Source organism: Periplaneta americana, chromosome 5 (genome assembly GCF_040183065.1).
Source record: "Periplaneta americana isolate PAMFEO1 chromosome 5, P.americana_PAMFEO1_priV1, whole genome shotgun sequence".
Classification (NCBI taxonomy): Eukaryota; Metazoa; Arthropoda; class Insecta; order Blattodea; family Blattidae; genus Periplaneta; species Periplaneta americana.
In genome coordinates, this window is record NC_091121.1 from 173,869,694 (window position 1) to 173,890,526 (window position 20,833).

Sequence of the window (20,833 nt, forward strand, 5' to 3'; positions counted from 1 at the left end):
AAAATCGCGGATTAAATGGGGACCTGATGATGATGATGATGATGATGATAGTAGTAGTAGTAGTAGTAGTAATAATAATAATAATAATAATAATAATAATAATAATAATTGCTTACCGCACGTATTAAAATTTGGGGATATTTATTAGAAAATGGCGGGTTAGTGGGCTTCTATCAATTACTGTTGTCAACATTGCAGAGTTAATAGTTTGAAGGTTCGAGCTTGCTACCCAGTGAGCTTTAGTATAGCGCTCAATGTTTACTGTTTCTACCCAAAAGGGCTATATATAGCCCTCTTGTGTCTATCCCTGATCCTCTTTTTATCTTCTCAGCCCTGATCACAATATGATCAGAGAGTATTCGAAGGTTTGAATATTTTTCCACTATTGGCAACACTGGGTGGCTGTGTTGATTGGCGGCAAATTTATATCAAAGTGGTTAATGTCAAATGTGGATAAGGATATTTGTAGAATTTGTAACTGTTATTTAGTATAGACAGGTTTTGCTGAGTTAGGAGGTTTGTGCTCAGAGTTGTTACTATGTTCATTGTAATTTCTACCTTAAGTACTGTGCTCCAAGTAGGAAAACGTATCTGAACAACCCATTGGGACGAGGCATGATATACTATGCAGGTGCATCTACACTGTTAACGTATAGGTATAGTACGACATAATATTTGAATCTTGGTTAAGAGATGGTGACCACCGCTGTGAAGTACAGAGGCAGTGGAGGATTGCGCTGGCAAATGCCGACAAATCGGCAATTGTTATTACAGCGCGTGCTTTGCAGTATACAGTCATATAGGGAACGAATGTAATGTAAGTGCGAAAAAATGTCATGCTGTTGTGTTCAGAACTGTTCACAGAGAACTGAAAAAGGCGGACATTTGTTTTCTCTGTCACAAGGTGCTTTCAATTGTATAATATACTGTGAACAATGCCATTTCATATGTCTATGTAGGCACCAGCATTAGTAACATACCGTTGCAGCCGGGGTCTAATGTTCCCGAATGTTGCAACATAGTTCTTGGCACGCGCTTTCCCTAACCACTGCTTCCAAAGTGTCCAAATCACGCGGTTTTCTGGCATACACTTTCTTTTTGAAGTATCCCTAGAGAAAGAAATCCAAGGGGGTCAAGTCTGGGCTTCTTGGTGGCCACTCAACATTCCCCGACGTCCGATGATACGGCCTGGAAAAGCATTACCGAGCCATTCTTGTGAAATCAATGCAAAATGTGGAGTCGCGACATCTTGCATAAAGTGCACATTGTTCGCATCATCCCAGATTGTAACACTGGGATGAACAAAATTTTGAAGATTGAAAAATGTAGAACATTTTGTTCTGCAGAAATGAGAAAAGAAGTTACGACATATAGTTAAAATGTCCTGAGACTGCTTAACATCATATATCATGATACTTTTATTTAATGATATTTACGTAGATGAAAGGATTTTTTATTAAAAAAAAAAACAAAATTTGTCATATTTGATCAAGTTTTATTATTTTGTATAGGTCCTGCCTGTTAAGAGAACAAAAAGAGAAGAAATTAAATTTTCATTTCTTTTCTTAGTTTATACTCGTTTGGTGTAGGCCTAATAAATTCTGCATCAGTTCAAAATTCATTTAGTATTAATGCTTTAATTTTCGTTATAGTATCGATTTTATTGTTATGAAATCAAAAGATGCCAGCATAATGCAGAGAGAATTGGAGAATTTGAAGAAGGAACTGAAAATTCTTCAGTTAGAAGAAGAAAACATTGATAGTGGTCTTCATTCATTGCATCAAATGCTACTTCACAAATGCTCAGGTAAAATACTTTTATACTAGACTGGTTTCTGGAAATATTAATTTGTTCATAACCTATGTTATTAATAGGAATTTTTAGGGTACTAAAAGCTACATAATATTGCATCTGGTTGTAGTTACAAATATGCAGGCAATACCCCCACTCTAATACAAATAGTGTAATTGGGTTCGAAAGCAGTACCAGTTGTAGTGACTTCGTGTTTGCTGTGTAATTGACAAAATTCACGCCTTTATTGTAATTGGCTACAGCTTTTGGCTTTAGCTGATGTGCTCGATTTTCAAATGCAAGTTCAGTTGAACAGCTTCAACCATTACTTGTAGATTAGCCAGTCTGCTTCACAGATGCATTTTTTTCAGATTTTTGTGACTCATCTCTCCAGTTTTTTTTAGATTTATTTATTTTTTTTAGATTTATTTATTTAACCTGGTAGAGATAAGGCCGTCAGGCCTTCTCTGCCCCTCTACCAGGGGATTACAACTATAACATGAACAATAAGATTACAATTAATATTAAATTTACAATTACAATTACAATAAAAATTAAAGTACGACAAGAATACCTGATTAATGAAAGCTAGACATTTTATCATAGAAGTTAAGAACAAAGAATATTTTTGTATTTACTAAATTACAAATTAAACCTACAATAACAAAATTCTATAGTGATGAAATTACCGGATATTGAGATATTTTGTGGTAGATTAAAAGAACTATTTACAAGAAACCATGTCTGAACGAGTCTCAATTACTGACCAAGTGCCTAGTAAGTTTGCGTTTGAATTGAATTTTATTTCGACAGTCCCTGATGCTAGCAGGTAGCGAGTTCCAGAGTCTTGGCAGGGCTATTGTGAAAGAGGATGAGTATGAAGAGGTGCGATGGGATGGTATTGTTAGTATTGTTTCATGGCGAGAGCGTGTGTTCAGATTGTGGTGGGAAGAAAGGTAAGTGAAGCGAGACGACAGGTACGAAGGAATAGAAGAGTTCAAGATTTCGAAGAGAAAGAGAAGTGAATGTAAATTTCTTTTCTTATCTAGTTTAAGCCAACCTGTTGCTTCCAGGGATGGGGTAATATGATCATATTTACGAATTTAATGCGAATGTTGTGAACAATGATACAAAAATTGGTTCTATCTCATATCATATCCATCCAGGTACACTCAATGTCATTTTTACCTTTACATGCCAAAAAATCTGATTTACAGTCAGGGACATACACAAAGGGGGATTACCAGGTTTGAAGCCCCTTCCCCTTTGAACTTGAAAAAATGACATATATTTCAATATATTTTACTTTTCCATGGATTTTCCTGTTATATAAAGTATCTTACCTATCATATTCAAATAACTGTTAACTAAATAAATATATAATTATTGTGTAAGCGTAATAATGACACAAGCATTTTTTATTATGCAAAATTAAACACAAGTTAAAATTTGTTAAAAATTGGATGGCTGTGAAAAGAATACGTTTCAAAGATTTTATAAGAATATTCATTAATATTGATAAATATGCCATAACATATTTATAATAATACGCAAAATTTAAAATACCGATAATGTAAATCGCAAACAGTTTTAATAATGATCCCACTTTGACAAAATTCTGTGCACACCACTGCTTACAATTATTAAAGAAGAATGAAAGTTAATGTTTTGAAATGTGAAGCTGCATAGTTAAACATTGTTATCACTAAGATCTTGAAGTTTAAGGTCCCTCCACTCAGCTCCTGTCAAATATAAGTACAGCTCAGTTACTTTATGGTGACATCTCGTCGACGCGAGAGAGGAGAAGGTCCGACTGTGGGAAGGAGACCGATCCGAGACGGAGCGAATGGAGGGAGGGAAATACAGTCATGTTAGAAACGAAGTTTCACGTTGCAGCGTCTGCATAATTTTGAGCTCCTGTGACTGTGTTCACTTCATACTCCGGAACAATAGTCACTAATAAACACTAATGTGGAAATACAATGAGCAGCAATCAAATCACTATATTTAACAGTTAATCACAAATTAACAATGAAATATACTCATGCGGGAATACCGGTAATGTTCATCAGTGCTTCACTGTTACCTTTCTCATCATCATCATCAACATCATCATCATCATCATCATCATCCATGTAAAAGATGGAGCGGCCTTCTTCCCTGTACTTCTTTATTTTCCTCAAATACTGCAAACTTTTGGCCCTAACGCAATGATGCTCCACCAGAATTTAGCGATTATTTTGTGTTTTTTTTTCTAATGAAATCCTAATTTCATAATAACTTTCCTCAAAGTCGAGATACCTCCCTGAAAGTAGATAGTCTTTCAATTTCAATAATATATATTTTTTTAAGTGTGGGCCGTTGTTCTGTGAAATATAGAACTCGTGCTATGGTTTATCTTATGGCAGCTTCATTAAAGTTGTCCACAGTTGATTTTGGCGCCGATTATCAATGTCTTTAGTCTCCCTTATTATTTGGCTAACACAGCTCTCAGACACAGCGGTAAACTCTGCTACAAGTTTTCCAACATTTATTACGTTTTTTCTTCTGATGCTATCTTCATAAAGCGCTATACATTGCTGACGACTTCTCGCGACTGCGAATGCAATACCCGACCTTTCAGTTTATTTCTAACAGGCAGCATTTTCACAAACAGAAAATAGCAGTGAATCTAGACAATAGGCCTAAATACTACACACTAAACAATACAAAACAGAAGCACTACAATTATTTAAGTAACTAAATGAAATGTACGTAACAAACACACTAAATTGCAATATTTAAGACAGTGGTGGTGTAGTAAGTCCTTAGCGCGACTGTACGCCCACACTAACGCTCCCGAGATGTGACCAGTAACGCAGCCAGGGGAAGACTAAAATGAACACCCCTTCGAACAAGCAGTAAACTCGCCCAAACCACTGCGTCGCCAGGCCAGAGCTGTCACCATAAAGTAACTGGCCTGTACTGGGTCTTTCCCAGGTGTAAAAGACAGCCAGAGCATATTGCCAACTACAATACCTCATTCTATCTACTGATATTTCTAACTCCACTTCGTTTAATATTTTATTTTTGTGTACTGCTGTCTGCAAACTCTACTGCTAGATTTTGTTATAGAACCATAGAGAACCACTGATTTACAGAATTGAAAATCACTCATTTATTTACTGTAATTTCATTTTTAGGTGTTTCAGTGATTGATAAGAAGGGTAATGAAATTCTGATGGAATTGAGTGTATCAATTCATGGATATTACTACAAACCAGGATATATGCGTTTTAAGAAAATGTCTGAAGGTAATGTACAGTTACAAATTACCAGTAATATTTAATGCTGTAATAAAAACATTTAGCTTATTCTGTAAGATATTTGCATTTTGTATTTCGGAATATGTATCATAAGAACTTTCTTGTGTTAAATATTATTAACATACCTTGTTAACATGTTTCGACCTATTGTCGGTCATCTTCGGAACTGGTCGTTGTTGGTCTTGGCGCCTCTTGTTTCCTGTTTGGGTGCGTTCGTAGTGTATAGTCAAAGAGTGTATGTGTTTTGAAATTGAGTTGTGTGTTGTATTTGCATTTATCTTAACCCCTTAAACTTTAATTATTTAAAATAGGTCGAAACTGTACAAGATATCACTGTCGCATTTCTTTTACTTATGAGCATTAACATGTTTGTCCACCAGAAATGATGCTTAGGGAGTAAGGATTTGTCTTCATCTTTGTTTCAGAATTTGGGATAATTGCATGAAATCTGTGAGTTCCAGATACAGTTTGTTTATCATCAAAGTATGTTCCCACTCAGCATTTAGTCCAGAATAGTTTTTTTTGTAAACATTTGCTACAAAAGTTTTTTTCTCATTTTGTATTGAGTTGCTGAGCCATCCAACAAATCGCGGGTGCTCGTGTAAAGGGGGTTAAGTCAAATTGTAAGGTATGTAAACTTCTCTCGTTTGGTACTCAACAAAACCCCTTTGTCACAAAATACGGAGTACTGTAGCTGCACCATGGATGGAAGAATGATTTAACCCCTTTAACACAAGAAAAGTTATTGTGGAGAGTTGAAATCTGTACTTATCCCAGTTTAGCGAAATTATACTTAATCCCCTTTACACAAGCACCCGCGAAATATTCTTTTTTAAGGTTAGAAATAGGCTACTTTCCTTCAGATAGAAATCTGAAGTGTTTGGAAGAGATGAAATACAACTTTTCAAACATTCAGAAATAAAAACATAATTTAGATGTTTCTTTATATCATCTTCTCTGTTGTAAAAGGTAACAAATGAATGAATTGTAGCCTGTCTATTGTTCCAGTGATGGACTGAACTTTCATTTTGAAGAATGAAGGAATAATTTTCAGCAAAGTCACAGTTGATGAAAACTTCTTCTACCTTCAAGTTTACTTTCGTATAATAAAACTCCTTTTACATGTGAACAATAAAAGAATGGGTTTTTAACTACTCATCAATAAAGTCATCAATTTTTTTATAACCGTTTCCATTGTACATCTATCAACATATACTCACTTTTTAAATGTTGCCTCATCTATCATTTGTGTCAGATTTCTGATGAAGTACATCCTTAAGAGGATCTATCCCTGAATATTCTCTAATTCTTTCTTATAGCAAAAGATGCTGGATGGATTGCACATTATTTTATATAGACAGGTTTGAATTTTTGCAGGGGCATATCATTTCCATCTAAAACAAATTTTTTCAGGTCTAATTTTCATTTTAGGTCCATTCATCATTTACGTGATTTTTGATTAGTAGAGATCTGAATTTTTAACATCTGTTTTCATCAAATTAACATTTATTTTTCTCAAAATTAGCATCTATTTTTCTGAAATTAGCATCTACTTTTTTTACTCTTTCATGAGCACTTATAGTTGTTCGCCCCATTTTATGAAGGATCACGTGTCTCACAAATTCAACCAACTCTGCCAATATAACTAGAATGACTATTCAACTCTGCTGTGATGTCAAAAGCAAATGACCGAGTAAACCAACGTGACGTATTTTAGCCAAGCCCATATCGAATATAGAACTTGATAATCGCTATTACGATCTGTATATCAATTGTCGGCCCTTCATTATCGATATATAAAATTTATCGAATCGAGCAGGTAGTAATTGATAAAAAGGTAATAGATCAATATGCTTTGAGTATTTAAAAAGTGCCTTTAATTTTTGTATATATAGGTAAACAATGCGCTTTTCACTTGAAAAATAGCATTTTATTGATAAATCACTATTAAATAGCATTTTTCTCGTGATTTCGCAATTTGGTAGGAAATTCGCATTTTTTCGCACTTGCAATTCTGCTAGGAAATCATGCTAAATCACCTTACAGATGAAAAAAATACTTTCTACCTCACAATTAAAAAATTCGCTGATTTCGCTTTTTCTTGCTAAGGGACAATTTTTTGGGCCTTACTTGCTTACTTACTTATGGCTTTTAAGGAACCCGGAGGTTCATTGCCAGTCTCACATAAGCCCGCTATAGGTCCCTATCCTGAGCAAGATTAATCCAGTCCCTATCATCATATCCTACCTCCCTCAAATCCATTTTAATATTATCCTCCCATCTACGTCTTGGCCTTCCCAAAGGTCTTTTTTCCTCCAGCTTCCAAACTAATACTCTGTATACATTTCTGGATTCGTCCATACTTGCTACATGCCCTGCCCATCTCAAACATCTGGATTTAATATTTCTAATTATGTCAGGTGAAGAATACAATGCATGCAGTTCTGCATTGTGTAACTTTCTCCATTCTCCTGTAACTTCATCCCTCTTAGCCCCAAATATTTTCCTAAGCACCTTATTCTCAAACACCCTTAACTTCTGTTCCTCTCTCAAAGTTAGAATCCAAGTTTCACAACCATACAGAACAACCGGTAATAGAACTGTTTTATAAATTCTTACTTTCAGCTTTTTGAGAGCAGACTGGATGACAAAATCTGCTCAACTGAATAATAACAACCATTTTCCATATTTATTCTGCTTTTAATTTCCTCTCGAGTATTTTCTATTTGTTACCATTGCTACAAGATATTTGAATTTCTCCACCTCTTCAAAGGATAAATTTCCAATTTTTATATTTACATTTCGTATTAACTTATGTTCTGGTCACGAGACATGATCATATACTTTGTTTTTTCGGGATTTATGATTGTATTATCTTGAATAATCCTAAAAATATATGAAATGTGATACAATTAAATCCTGTTTTTTTGGTTTATTATCATATTAACATGATTTAAAATTGGACAGTGTATATTCACTACTCACCAAGGTCAGCTCTGTTGATGTACATTAGTATTGTACATTATGCTTCTCTGTTGTTGGACTGACAGGGTTTATATTCATAAGAGTTTTTACGTTCTCTGCAACTATGGTATGGTGATCGATGTATGAACTGATATACAGGGTGATTCAGAACCACTGCAACAAACTCTGGGGATCGATAGATCTCGCAATGAGGACCATTTTTCATAAAACAACCCATGTTCTCTGATGCCTCATTTAGGAGCTAAGCGACATTGAAAAAAGGACAGATTTTTAGTGACATTAACAATTATGAAATGAATTATTTTTCAAGACAAGTTACAGATGTTCAAAATGTTTATTCTGAACTTGATTACATTCATTACACCGTCGTAGCAGTAGTTATCGGCCTGTGTCGAATTTGATCAAATGCAGCTAATACATAGTTGGTCCCTCTCTAATGTCAATTCGAGTGGTGTATTACTTTATACGTCCCAAAAGAAGAAAAAAATATTAAAGGTGTGAAGTCGGGTGATCATGCTGGCCACGCAACAGGTCTGGCTCTCTCTAGCCATTGCTTCCCATAGGTGTTGTTCAAATGTGCTCGAACAACCAGGTTGAAGTGCATTGGAACGTTATATTGAATCACATGTCCCCTCACATTGTGAAGGGTACATCCTCCATGAACAGCGGAGCATGTTTCAAAGAGTTCTTCATTCAAACAGGGCAGCAAAATGACAGGACACTTGTAACCTATCTTCAAGGGTACTTGAAGAAATGAATGAATAATTCATTTCATAATTAACTGTAAATGTCACTAAAATTTGTCTTTTTTTCTCGATGTCGCGCAGCTCTTACACGAGGCATCAGGGTTGTTTTACGAAAAATGATCCTCATTGCGAGATCTATTTTTATATCGATCTCCAGAGTTTGTTGCAGAAGTTCTGATTCACTCTGTATAAATCAATAAGAATGTTATTTTTTTTTTCTTCGAGAATAGCTTTCTCGTTAAGATTATGTTGTGTAACTGATTTATCTTTATAAATTTCTATTGAGAGATCTGAGTGAGAGAACTGCAGCAGAAAAGAAATTTCTATGTTTGAAAATATTATCTATATGTTTGATATGTTGTAATTTTTTGTTATACAGGTGATTGGTGTGTAGTCAGTTTCTTCATGCCTGAGCATGGACTTATAGCACGGATATCTCAGACAGCCACTCTGCATGATGATGATCAGCTTTTTCAATTCGTACAAAATGTCCATCTTCATATGGAATGTTACTATGACAGAAAGCATCAAATCACAACTGCAAAGGTAGTTTAGATTTTTTAAATTTTAATATGGGCTCTTGTTATATCGAAGAAAGTGTATAAAATGTGCCTGACAATCCAGATTATTATTGCTTAGATACATTTAAATTGTGTTTATTTGTTTTTTTCTGAGTAGTGTATTATTCATACATCTGTCTAAAATGCGTCCAATTAAGTTACGTACTTTTTTATAAATGCGACTTTGTTACCAGTACCAGTACCAGTAAGGGTATTATAACACTGTTAAAATTTATTACTGTTCATAACCAATAAACTAGAACTAAACTTTATTAAAAGTAATAATTAAATTTAAAACCATTTCAAATTTTATCTCTGAAACATTAGACACACATACCAACAGTATACCCCTACTGGAAACATCAACAACCAAATTTCTTGGTTTTCATATTAATATTATATTTAACCAGAAAAGTCGTATTAAAGAAATAACCCCCACAGTTATAGTCCCGTCGCTCTTATTTCTGGCAGCCAATCATGTTGCAGGTCAGCTACATTTAAACGTGTGCGTCTTGTCATTTGCTGCTGATGACGTTATGCACTTCCTAAGGCTCGATAAATACTTAATATAATCACCTGCCATTTTTGTTCTTTCGTTGGTGTATGCAGAAAGCACACAAGGACGTTATTTGATGCTCAATTACAGTGTGTTTGATTTATTATCATAGCAGCTACGACATGATAATGTTTAATGGTGTGGCAAATTGATTCCTTGTCTGGTAGCTCGGCAACGAAAGAACAAAAATGGCGAACGATACTATAACTCGACAACTTCAAGTGAAACCCCGTAAAACACACCAACTTCTGGAATCTCTCTCTTTCTTTTTCTCTCTCCCTTGACCCGAGTCATTCAGTCACCAATCCCCCCGTAAGTATCTGAGGGTGTATGTGTGGGCATTGCGACCAATAGAAGAACCACTCTTCAGTATTACCACAATAATGGATTCTTAATTTTTACCTTGACTGTCGGCTAGGAAGGTTCCATTATGCTAGCATTGCAGGCAACTAGTCAACCTTTCAATACTTTTGTTAGCAGGTTTGACAAACTGTGAGTAGACCTGCAAGTACAATACAACTGCGATCACAACGTTGCCAATTTCAATCTAGCTGATTGTGAGTTGTTGTATCCTTGCGTGCGTGCATGTATGAAGGTTCCTAAGTTACAGTATTATCAAATATTTAATTCACATCGATGGAGACAGGCAAGAATAAAGTTGTACATAGTGAAGGAAGAAGTATTGTTGCCAAGGTAATTGAGTTTTTGATGCTGAGAAGAACATGAATTAATTTAATTTGCCACTGTCTCAAGCAACGAAACGAGCTGCAACAGCAACTGGAAAATCGGAATCATTCATTAAAAAAATTAGAAGAGAAATGAAAGTAGCTGACAGTAACCAAACCAAATTATCCACACCGGGTAAAAACCGAAAAGTGAGCAAAAAATTCATATTGGATGACATGGATAGATGTATTATAAGGAGAAAAATACAAGAGTACTACACACTAAAATGAAGTACCTACATTAAAGAAACTCCGTGCTACACTGCAAGATGAAATAGGTTATGAGGGTAGTTGAGAGCACCTCAGACGAGTATTGCATTCTATATTAATAAATACTAATCTATACTAATAATAAATCTGTAGCCAAAATTTTTCTGGTAATTTTCGATTTTCCAAAAATAATTGGTGTTAACATGTATAATTAACTATCCTGAAACCGAAAATGTTTTTTTTTTTAATATTTGTTTGTATGTATGTCTGTCTGTCTGGATGTTTGTTACCTTTTCACGCGATAATGGCTGAACCGATTTATATGAAAATTGGAATATAAATTAAGTTCGTTATAACTTATATTTTAGGCTATATGGCATTCAAAATACTTTATTTAAAAGGGGGGTTATAAGGGGGTCTGAATTAAATAAATTGAAATATCTCACTTATTATTAATTTTCATGAAAAATGTTACATAACAAAAGTTTCTTTAAAAATAGTTTCCGATAAGTTTTATTCTATACAAAATTTTGATAGGACTGATATTTAATGAGATAAATGAGTTTTAAAATTACAATAACGCCATCTAAGGCGCTGCACTGAAATAGAAACAAATGACTTCGTCTATAAGGGGCCTTGGACAACAACAATCGAAAGCTATTAAACATAGCCTACAGAGAATGTTTCTGTGTTTGTATGAAGTAATATCGGAAGCTAATTAATTGTTTAATTATTATTTCACCATTGGAAAGTGTAGTTTCTCTAGATGGACATAATTCTACAATGTTATTACAGTAACTTCTGAAACATATAGCAAGTAATATAAAGTATACACATTAAAATTAAATGATATGTCAATCTTCATTAAACTATGGTTGCATGTAATAACAATTAAGAAATATTATATTAAAGGAATTGTCATTGCACCAAATGATTGCTCTCTGGACCAAAATGACCGCATTTTAATTATTTAAATACAATTTAAATTAAGTAACATATTAAACAATTTATCCTTCTATCAAACACGAATGTTCCCTGGATCAAACGTCCTTTTTTTAATTATGTAATTACTTTATACTTATTTGTAACAAGTGCAGCAGAGCGCACGAGTACAGCTAGTTTTATAATAATAACAATAATAATAATAATAATAATAATAATCTTATATATCCCTGTTACTAAATATGGCAACGCTGAGTTCATAGTGCTCTCTCCCTTCCTTCCGTGCTTTCTCACTTGCACTCCTCACGTAGTAACTCAGTCAGGGTTTCAGTTCGATTTGTCAACCTATACCTACCTAGACTTTATAGAGCCTTCACTTCCTAAGACGTAAGCAATGAGGAGGAGTCACGCTGGAAATAACAGTGACACGAATAAAGCTGAGCATGCTTCACGATTAAGTCGTTATAGCAATTTCTTAACTGTAGTATCTCACTTCTTAATACATGTGTCCAGCTATAAGCTGTGGATTGGTGAGAATTTCATGTAACGAGTGACTTTTTCATTCTTTCCTGCAGTTTATGGTTGGTGTTAATACATTGAAGTAGGATGTGTTCTATTGTTTCTTCTTCTGTTAAACATTTCTTATAATTGGCTCCAGCGTTTTTGGCGTGTGTCCTAGAGTATAGTGCCCAGTTTGTGAGCATGTTGCTAGTGTAGCTGAGAATGGTACCACTTCATATACACGTCACATCAGTCATTTGCCAAACACAATTGTCAGACTGACTACACTAAAGGTAAAACACTCACACTTAATGTTCCCATTACTTATTTCACATGCCAAAAACGGTGACACGGACTGTACATAGTGGTGACTTTGATAATTTAAAATGGTGCAGACAAGCTTTCATAACAAGGAGTCCAATTGTAGCCCGTATCACAGTAGATTTTAATATTGTTGGGTTGTTTCAAAATTTTCCATAGTGCTCTTCCTGTTCGTCCACTAAACCAATCTTCTGTCCATTGTTTATTTATCATGTTATGAATATTATTTGTTATTCTGTTAAGGGAATCTGTAGGTTATGGTATTGGTAAAAGGTTTGATGCAGTTTTTGTTATTTCATCTGCTATCTCGTTACCTTGCACTCCACAGTGGCCTGGTATCCATTGAAAGGTGATATATTTACCATTTTTAGAAAGCAGAGTTATTAATTACACAATAGGTAAAACTCTGAAATCATAAGCAGTTGGTTGTATATTTGATTATTGTTTGAAGGGTTGGTTTTGAGTCTGTAACTGTAGTATCTTAAAGACAATATATTTTGCTTATTTTCATTCCATTATGTCCTACGGAAAAATATTTTTTGGGGAAATCCTGCAGGTAGTAAAATTATATTCTTACTATAAAAAAAAGAGCAATTAGAATAACAGTTGAAGCAAAGCCTAGAGAGAATCATGTAGATCATTTTTTTTAAAAATTAGAAATTTTAACATCAACAAATCAGTACATATACTTTTTAGTAAACTTCCTCTCATTTAATAAAGAAAATTTTCCAACTAATTCAGCCATACATAGTGTAAATACTCGCAGAAAGAATGATTTTCATACACCAAAAAGGGGAGGGGGGCAGAAAAACTCTGCATTATTTTAAGGTAAAACTGCTTGGTTTGCTAATGCTCGACATATTGGAGTTCTTCCATTTGCCTTCTTGTTTCCCAATATTGTAATGACAGATCTGTAGCTGTTAAATTTTTACAGTTTTTGAGGTGTGTCATATCCATTATAGTATCTTCTTTACAGAGTAAATAATAATCAATCAATCTTCTTAATGTATCCAGCTGTTTGCTGACAACATAAAGTCCACTGTAGTCTATTCAGTTGTTTAGAGGTATCCACATAAGCTGCATTACCACCAACGCAGTCCCACTATATTTTTCAGTGTTTATATTATGGAGTCCCTCAGTGTAAAATACTCCGGAGGTAAAATAGTCCCTCAATCGGATCTCCGGGTAGGGTCTGCACTGAGAGATGCCAAGAATCGTACTAAAGAGTAAATAATAATAATAATGAATTAAGCTTCCTTTATGAAAAGGTTGCCAGATTTGACAAAACGTATCATACATAATTTGGAAAAATACCTGAAAGGTAAAATGATTTACATTTGAAACGGTTAGGTAATCGAATATACAAAAGTCAGAAAAACTTACACCTAAGTAGCATATATGTTCATTTGCAATTAAGCAAGGGATAGTAGTATCATCAGATATGTTAGAATGATTTGAGGAAAAATATTTACTTTATATAGATATCTAAGGTAAAACTAAAAATTAATTATTGATTAAATGGCGATCTTACTCCTGTTAATTATGTAATTAATTATTAGAGTTGTGTCAAATAGTGTCATCACACGAACACACCCACACAACAGGCAGCGAAGTTGAGATGGTGCTGAGACATAGAAGGCTCTGAGGATGGTGTCAAGTAGCACCGAAACAGCTGTAAGCCGCACATGCGTACATAATTAACACGAGTAAGATCGCCATTTAATCAATTATTTATATTTAAGTGTTAAAAGTAGTGTACGAAAGATTCAACATGGACTAAAAAATTACTTAATATATCACAATTTCTATTCTGTAGATCATTGGTTCCCAAACTTTTTCAAGGTGCGACTCCCTTTTGGGCAAAACATTTGTTTCCGACCCCCTCTTCCCCACACTGCCATATCGGTATTTAATTCCATTCAAAGAACACAAATCCCTGTAAAATCGAAAACGACAATTTTACTCAAAACTAATGGATACCACTCAACTTCTAATGTACTGATAAATGCAAAATTAGAAATCGAAATATGCAAAACTATTTTCCAATTCTCTTTGGCTTCTTAGGCTGGTCTTCCTTGCTGATATATTTTTCGAACACTTAAAACACTTTGAACAGTAGTTTGCAAGGCCAAGATGTTGAGATAATAACACCCAGAGATACAATCGAGCAGCGAATCAAGTAGTTTCTTCTGGTACATCTATTATGTCACGTCGATGCATAACGTGGCTTGTTAGCCATGGATGCATAAGCAGGTAGTATTGTAAGCAGATACGCATAGATTATGAATCATAGTACAATACAGGCTCTCCATCGTCAATGTTGTATATTTAAAACAATTAGCGCCAAAATCCATTCACAAAATTCTAGAGTCCCTAAATATAGATTTACAGTTATGTAACAACATCCAATTTTCCTAGAATATCAGTTCATTCTAGTATTTCCTTATCTTTTTCTCTGTACTTTTTTATCCTTTGTTTCATAAAAGTTGTTGTCTTCTAATGCCAGGCGTTTGACAATAAAGTCATTTGACCTCTTGCACTCCAATATTTTTCAAAGATATTATCATGACCGGCCACTGAAGCACAGATTTTGAGGTGTTCCGAATCCATTTCTTGGTTTGAGTTGCACAATGGGCAGTTAGGGGACTGATATATTCCAATTCTATGCAGGTGTTTGGCCAAACAATCATGGCCTGTTGCCAATCTAAATGCAGCTACAGACGATTTTGTGGTAAATCGGGAATTAACTGTGGATAAGAATGCAGAGAGTTCCATTTTTTCCCTTGAGATTGTGTTATCAAATTTTGTTTGTTGAAGTCTAAGAATGTAGATTTAATAAATTTTTCACAGAGTAATATGTAGATTTAGTAACAGGTCTGTAAGTAGCAGTGCTGCCCTTCTTTGCTAGTGCATCCGCATTCTCGTTTCCCAGGATTCCACAATGGGATGGTATCCATTAGAATACAATTCTTTTATTGAGTGATATTAATTGAGAGAGCATTTTAGTTATTTCTGCTGTTTGAGATGAAGGTATGTGTTTAGGGACTATTGATAGAATAGCTGCTTTGGAGTCTGACAATATAACTGCATTCTTAAATTTATTGATGTGAAATAGAAGATTCCTGAGACTTTCACTTATTGCAACGATTTCTCCATCAAAACTTGTTGTTCCATATCCAAGAGATCTATAAAGTGAGAAGAGACAGCACGTAACACCTGCACTGGCACCTTGTTCTCTGGAGATCAAGGATCCGTCGGTGTATAAATGAAGCCAGTTTTGTGGAGGGTACCTAATATTAATTGTTTCTAAAGACCATTGTTTCATTATTTCAGTGCTTACTTCTGATTTCAGTATTTCTTCTGTTAAATTTAGATTATATTCTATATTTAATAGAGTTAAAGAGTTTGGTTTAATTTGTAAGTTTTCTTTTAAATTCGGGATAATGATTTTCTGTTTTAATTCTTGAACCATGGATATGAAACTTTTTTGAGTTTTCAATCTACAGAGAGGACTGTATGAATGCCAGTTGTTTCCTGGTAATCTGATAATGTTTCATAAAAGTATCCCTTGTCTTTCAATTATCTTTTATGCAGTTTTCTCACATATTGATCCACAAGTAGCGTACTATGCATTATACAGAAAATTTATTTACTCTACTATATACTCAATAGTTCTAAAAGTATATGAACATTTTTACCTTATAGGAGATGGCACATTCTAAAATCTTGAATTTCTTCAATAGTCTGGACTACATGTTTGTGGTTTTCACGTTGGAAATGACTACCGAAGATGAACAAGACATCCCTGTTACTTTCAATTTAACTTACAAATCCAATAGTGTGCGGCCATTTTCTGTTAATCTTCAAAGCAGAGGTAAGTAGATTGATGTAATATATTGTATTTGACTATACAGTGTGTTCCCGACTCGCTGCCCACTTCTTGAAGTTGTGCATAGAATGTCGGTAATGTTGGTTGCATTTTACAGGAGTTTCAAGGGTGGTACAAATTATATTCAGTTACAAATTGTGGCTCTTTAAGTATAGTGATGTATGTTCGTCAAAATAAGTTGTGATCCTGAACATGACTAATGAAAATACATTAAATTTCATCGAATTTAATTAATGTAAATAATTGATTAAATGGCGATCTTACTCGTGTTAATAGGGACATCTTATGCGAAGTTTTACCGCTAGATGGCAGGAGTGTTCCATGTGGCACAACATGTAGGGCTATGTTACGTCATATGCTACAGTTGTTTACGTTTTCCTGCTTGTTGATGTTCTGTGCGTGTCAAAATTATATTTACAATTATTTTGTATAAACTAATATAATTTAATATTTTCTTTCTTCATAATTTAATTTAATTTACAATAAATAATAACGTAAACCTGGTATAATATTGAGTGATTCCCCGAGATAGGTGGGGAAATTTGCAGTATGCAGAATATAAATACGAGTAAATTGAATGTTCATGAACCTAAACGAGAACTTTGAGAATGAGCTGGAATGAATGAAAAAATATGAACTATGTCGAAGGTGAATATTGCCCTCTTTAATCATTAGTATTTAAGAATAGTACGCTAAAATCAGGATATGCAGCCACCAATGTGTTTTTTTTTATAGGGAAGGGACTATCGAGATTGAATTCCTTGTATTTTTTTCTGTAGTTGCAGAAAGATCAAATGCAATTTTTAATAGGAAGATATAATGTGATCGCAGTAGTTATCACAATTAGTCGTGCATTTTGTAGGTTAAGGACATGCAGTTTTGAATACTATGTAGGATGATTTTGAAAATTTGAAGTTAAAACATGGTTTTAATAATTAGGGTACAGTACATTAAAAACATTATTCACGAAATGGATTTCACTACGAATCGTCTTGGATAATAAACATCTCAGTTTATCGAGAGTTTACTGCAGGTGTAAACTTCGGAGACTCCTACAACTACTGCATATAATCTAAGCTAACATAGCTCGCTGTCGAGATTGCATATGATTTTATTAATTTTTCTTTTTCCTCTTCCAAAATGAAACTGTAGTCAACAATTCCTTACTTGAAGTAGTTACTTATATTTAATAGCTAGCACTTTCGAGGCGCAATTTAATTACTTATATTTTTTAAGGTTCAAAGCATATATTCAGAATATTTTGGGACCTGATTGAAGACAAAAAGCTTTCTCTGGTTTTTACATATTTAGGGACATAACAAAAATTTGTCATTTTTAGTTATTTTTAAGAGTATTTAATATACTAATACAATTCATATATCCTCAATGTTTATATACCGAAAAACAAATGCACATGCAAAGCGCATACCTCAAAGTACACGTGCGCTATCTGTTGGTGCTAGTTCAGGATATCCCTATTATGTAAGCATGTGCGGCTTACAGCTGTTTCGGTGCTTCTTCACACCATCCTCAGAGCCTACTAGATCTCAGCGTCATTTCGAACTTCGCTGCCTGTTGTGTGGGTGCATTCAATTGTTGAAAAGTGTTGAAATGTGGTGTCAAATAGTGTGTGTGTTCTGAAATTGATCTGTGTGTTGAGAATTTGATTAGGGTGTGTTTTAGTGTGTCTGTATATTTCATATTGTTCTAGTGTGTTGAGTTTTTGGTTTTTGGGTTGTATGTGTAGGATTTCCATGTCTGTATTTATGTTATTGTATGTGTGGTTAGCATTAGTTATGTGTTCGGCATATGTAGATGTATTATGTCCTCTGGTTATTGCTTGGTTTTTGAATGTTTTTGTAGAGGGTTCTTTTTTCTCCCACTTAGAATGATGTAATTGTAGCATTTTTTCGTATTGGATCAAAGTTTGTTCTTGTAAGTAAGTATTTAATTAAAAAAATATATATTTAAATATAAAAGCCATTCATTTTGATTTTAATTAAATAAATCAAGATTTTTTCCTACCCTGAGTAGCTACTATACAAATTTCTCAATAATAAACATATATTGATTAGATCAATGTAAAGGTACGGTCACACATCGCTACTTTTGCAGCGCAACTTTTGTACTACAGCTGCAAAAGTTGCGTGTCGTGTTCACACATAAGCCAAAGTAGCACGCTGCACGCTACTTTTCGTGCTGCGCAACCCGAGTGCTGCAAAAGTTGCAACTGGAGGTTGCTAGTCTGTTCACACACAAGGCGCTACTTTTGCAGCTGCAGTCATGCTGCAGGTTTCCATCTCCGTGTTGACTTCTCAATATACATTTTGTGGTTATGTTCGCATCATTAAGAAACTCATGCGAAAGCTTCCTTATCTATTATTTGCTTTTCTGTCGTATCTAGTATTCTGAAATTGACATTATTTTTACTATAAAGCTTTTAAAAACGCCTATATACTTAAATGATAACCAACAGAATATTCACGTAATCAATGTTGGCAACCCTCCTGTTTGGAACTACGCTATGGAAAATTTAAAAATTGAATTATATTGTCAGCAATTATGCTCAGACTGTGTTGTGTATTTGATAACTGTTACAAATAATTTATTTTCATCACATTTAACATTAAAATATATCCAAACAATAAAAGTATCATTGGCACATTTGGGTGGTAACACTGGTTGCAACCGCAGCAAAAGTTTCAACAAAACCGATATCAAAAATGCTGTGGCTGCAACCCTGAGAACCCTGTTCACACTTCGCTACTTCTAAGCTGCGCGCAGCATGGAAAAGTAGCGAGCAGCAGGTTCGGCAGCCTCTACTTTTCGGGTTGCACCGTTGTTCACACGTCGCAGTACGAGAGTTGCGCAGTTTTTTGTACTGCATCGCTGCAAAAGTAGCGACGTGTGACCGTACCTTAACAATCAAAGCTAAATGTTGGTACACCAAATACATTTGCATCGTATGTGGTGACAGTGTTAGTAATACCACAAAGCCAGGTTTAAATAAGAGAACTGCAACAGAAGGAAGTAGTCCTACTTAATTTAATGTAACTGTAAAATAGTAGAGGTTTTATACCAGTGGTTTGCCCATCCCTAATGCTGTCATTTGGTCATTTAGCTTGACTATTCGAACAAAGTGGATGGTGATTCGGGGACAGCCTGTATAATTATTTTGAAACTATCAGTGACTAACCTTATTATTTCTTCTTTTCTCAGGTATTGATGAAAACATATTAGACAGTACTGCACAACGTTATGAGATGTTTAAAAAATATGATCTTCATACATGTTTTGGAATGTTATCTTTGAAATTAGAAAATCCTAGTGATGACTCAGAAAGTGACGTTTCCTCCATTGAAATGCAAGAATAAGTGAAAGGTGATCAGGAACCATGGTTATGTTATGAAAATGACTCTTGTAATTGTGAGTGTATTTTCATCAGAAACTTTTATAAATCAACGACTTTTGAAGTGTAATTAATTCAAGTCCCTCTTCCCTCAAAATCAAGAATACAGTATCGAATGTAAAATATCTTAAATGAGAGATGCTTCCATTTATATTTAGATTCGGCACTTAATAGGCTGAATAAAGTTCAGGTTCTCCTCTTCTTGCCACTTTCATTCTCTGTGCGGGACCCCGTACTCATTTCACCGGCATTATCACCTTCACCTCATTCAGACGCTAAATAACTAAGATGTTGATAAAGCGTCGTAGAATAACATACTAAGAAAAATATGAATATAGCAGTGGCAGTTCCTCGGGGAGGGAAGGGAGGAACGTCCTCCTCAAATTTTTTTTTCTTTTGAAAGTAAATACCAAATTAAATATATGCTTTGAAATTCGAGGAAGATTCGATAATTTTTAAGTTCACAGCTATAAGAAAACCTCGGTTGATCGAGTTTTAAACCACGCGCATTCATGTGCTGCTAGAAAAGTGTGAGAAGAATGCGAGATTGTTTGTGTGGAGGAAAGTCAGTCCATTTCTCCTTTACTGCAGTTAACACACATAGAAAACAGCGCGCAAGCGGCCAGAGAAAGAAGCAGAGTTTTAAAGCAAGTAAATGAACGGATAGGGAGGAGATCCTCCTCTGAATCAGCGCATGGGTGGGAAATATAGAAACCGACTGGTCGTGCAGCAAGTTCGCTACCACTGCCATCTAACGATGCTGCATTCAACCAGACTATAACACGTCATCTAGGAGGAGACACAATAAAAACAGTTTAACGCAAAGCTATGAAAGACACCATATAAACTTTTTTTAAAATTACAAATCAAAAAATATTATTCATTCCACTTT

The 20,833-nt window shown here is 34.6% G+C and overlaps 1 protein-coding gene across 6 annotated transcripts; it reads left to right on the forward strand.

Moving 5' to 3' along the window:
• The first annotated feature begins 247 nt into the window (after positions 1 to 247).
• On the forward strand, positions 248 to 20,142 carry LOC138700288 (uncharacterized). Of its 6 annotated transcripts, none has more exons than XM_069826797.1 (6): positions 248 to 365; positions 1,653 to 1,807; positions 4,975 to 5,085; positions 9,208 to 9,374; positions 16,349 to 16,517; positions 19,752 to 20,142. In XM_069826797.1, the coding sequence occupies exons 2-6, from the start codon at positions 1,669 to 1,671 to the stop codon at positions 19,904 to 19,906; spliced, it is 741 nt and encodes a 246-aa protein (XP_069682898.1). In that variant the 5' UTR covers positions 248 to 365; positions 1,653 to 1,668; the 3' UTR covers positions 19,907 to 20,142. The 6 variants fall into 6 exon arrangements, with proteins under 6 accessions (XP_069682898.1, XP_069682897.1, XP_069682895.1 ...); XM_069826796.1 differs by lacking the exon at positions 248 to 365 and adding an exon at positions 389 to 516; XM_069826794.1 differs by lacking the exon at positions 248 to 365 and adding an exon at positions 399 to 656.
• The last annotated feature ends 691 nt before the right edge of the window (positions 20,143 to 20,833 follow it).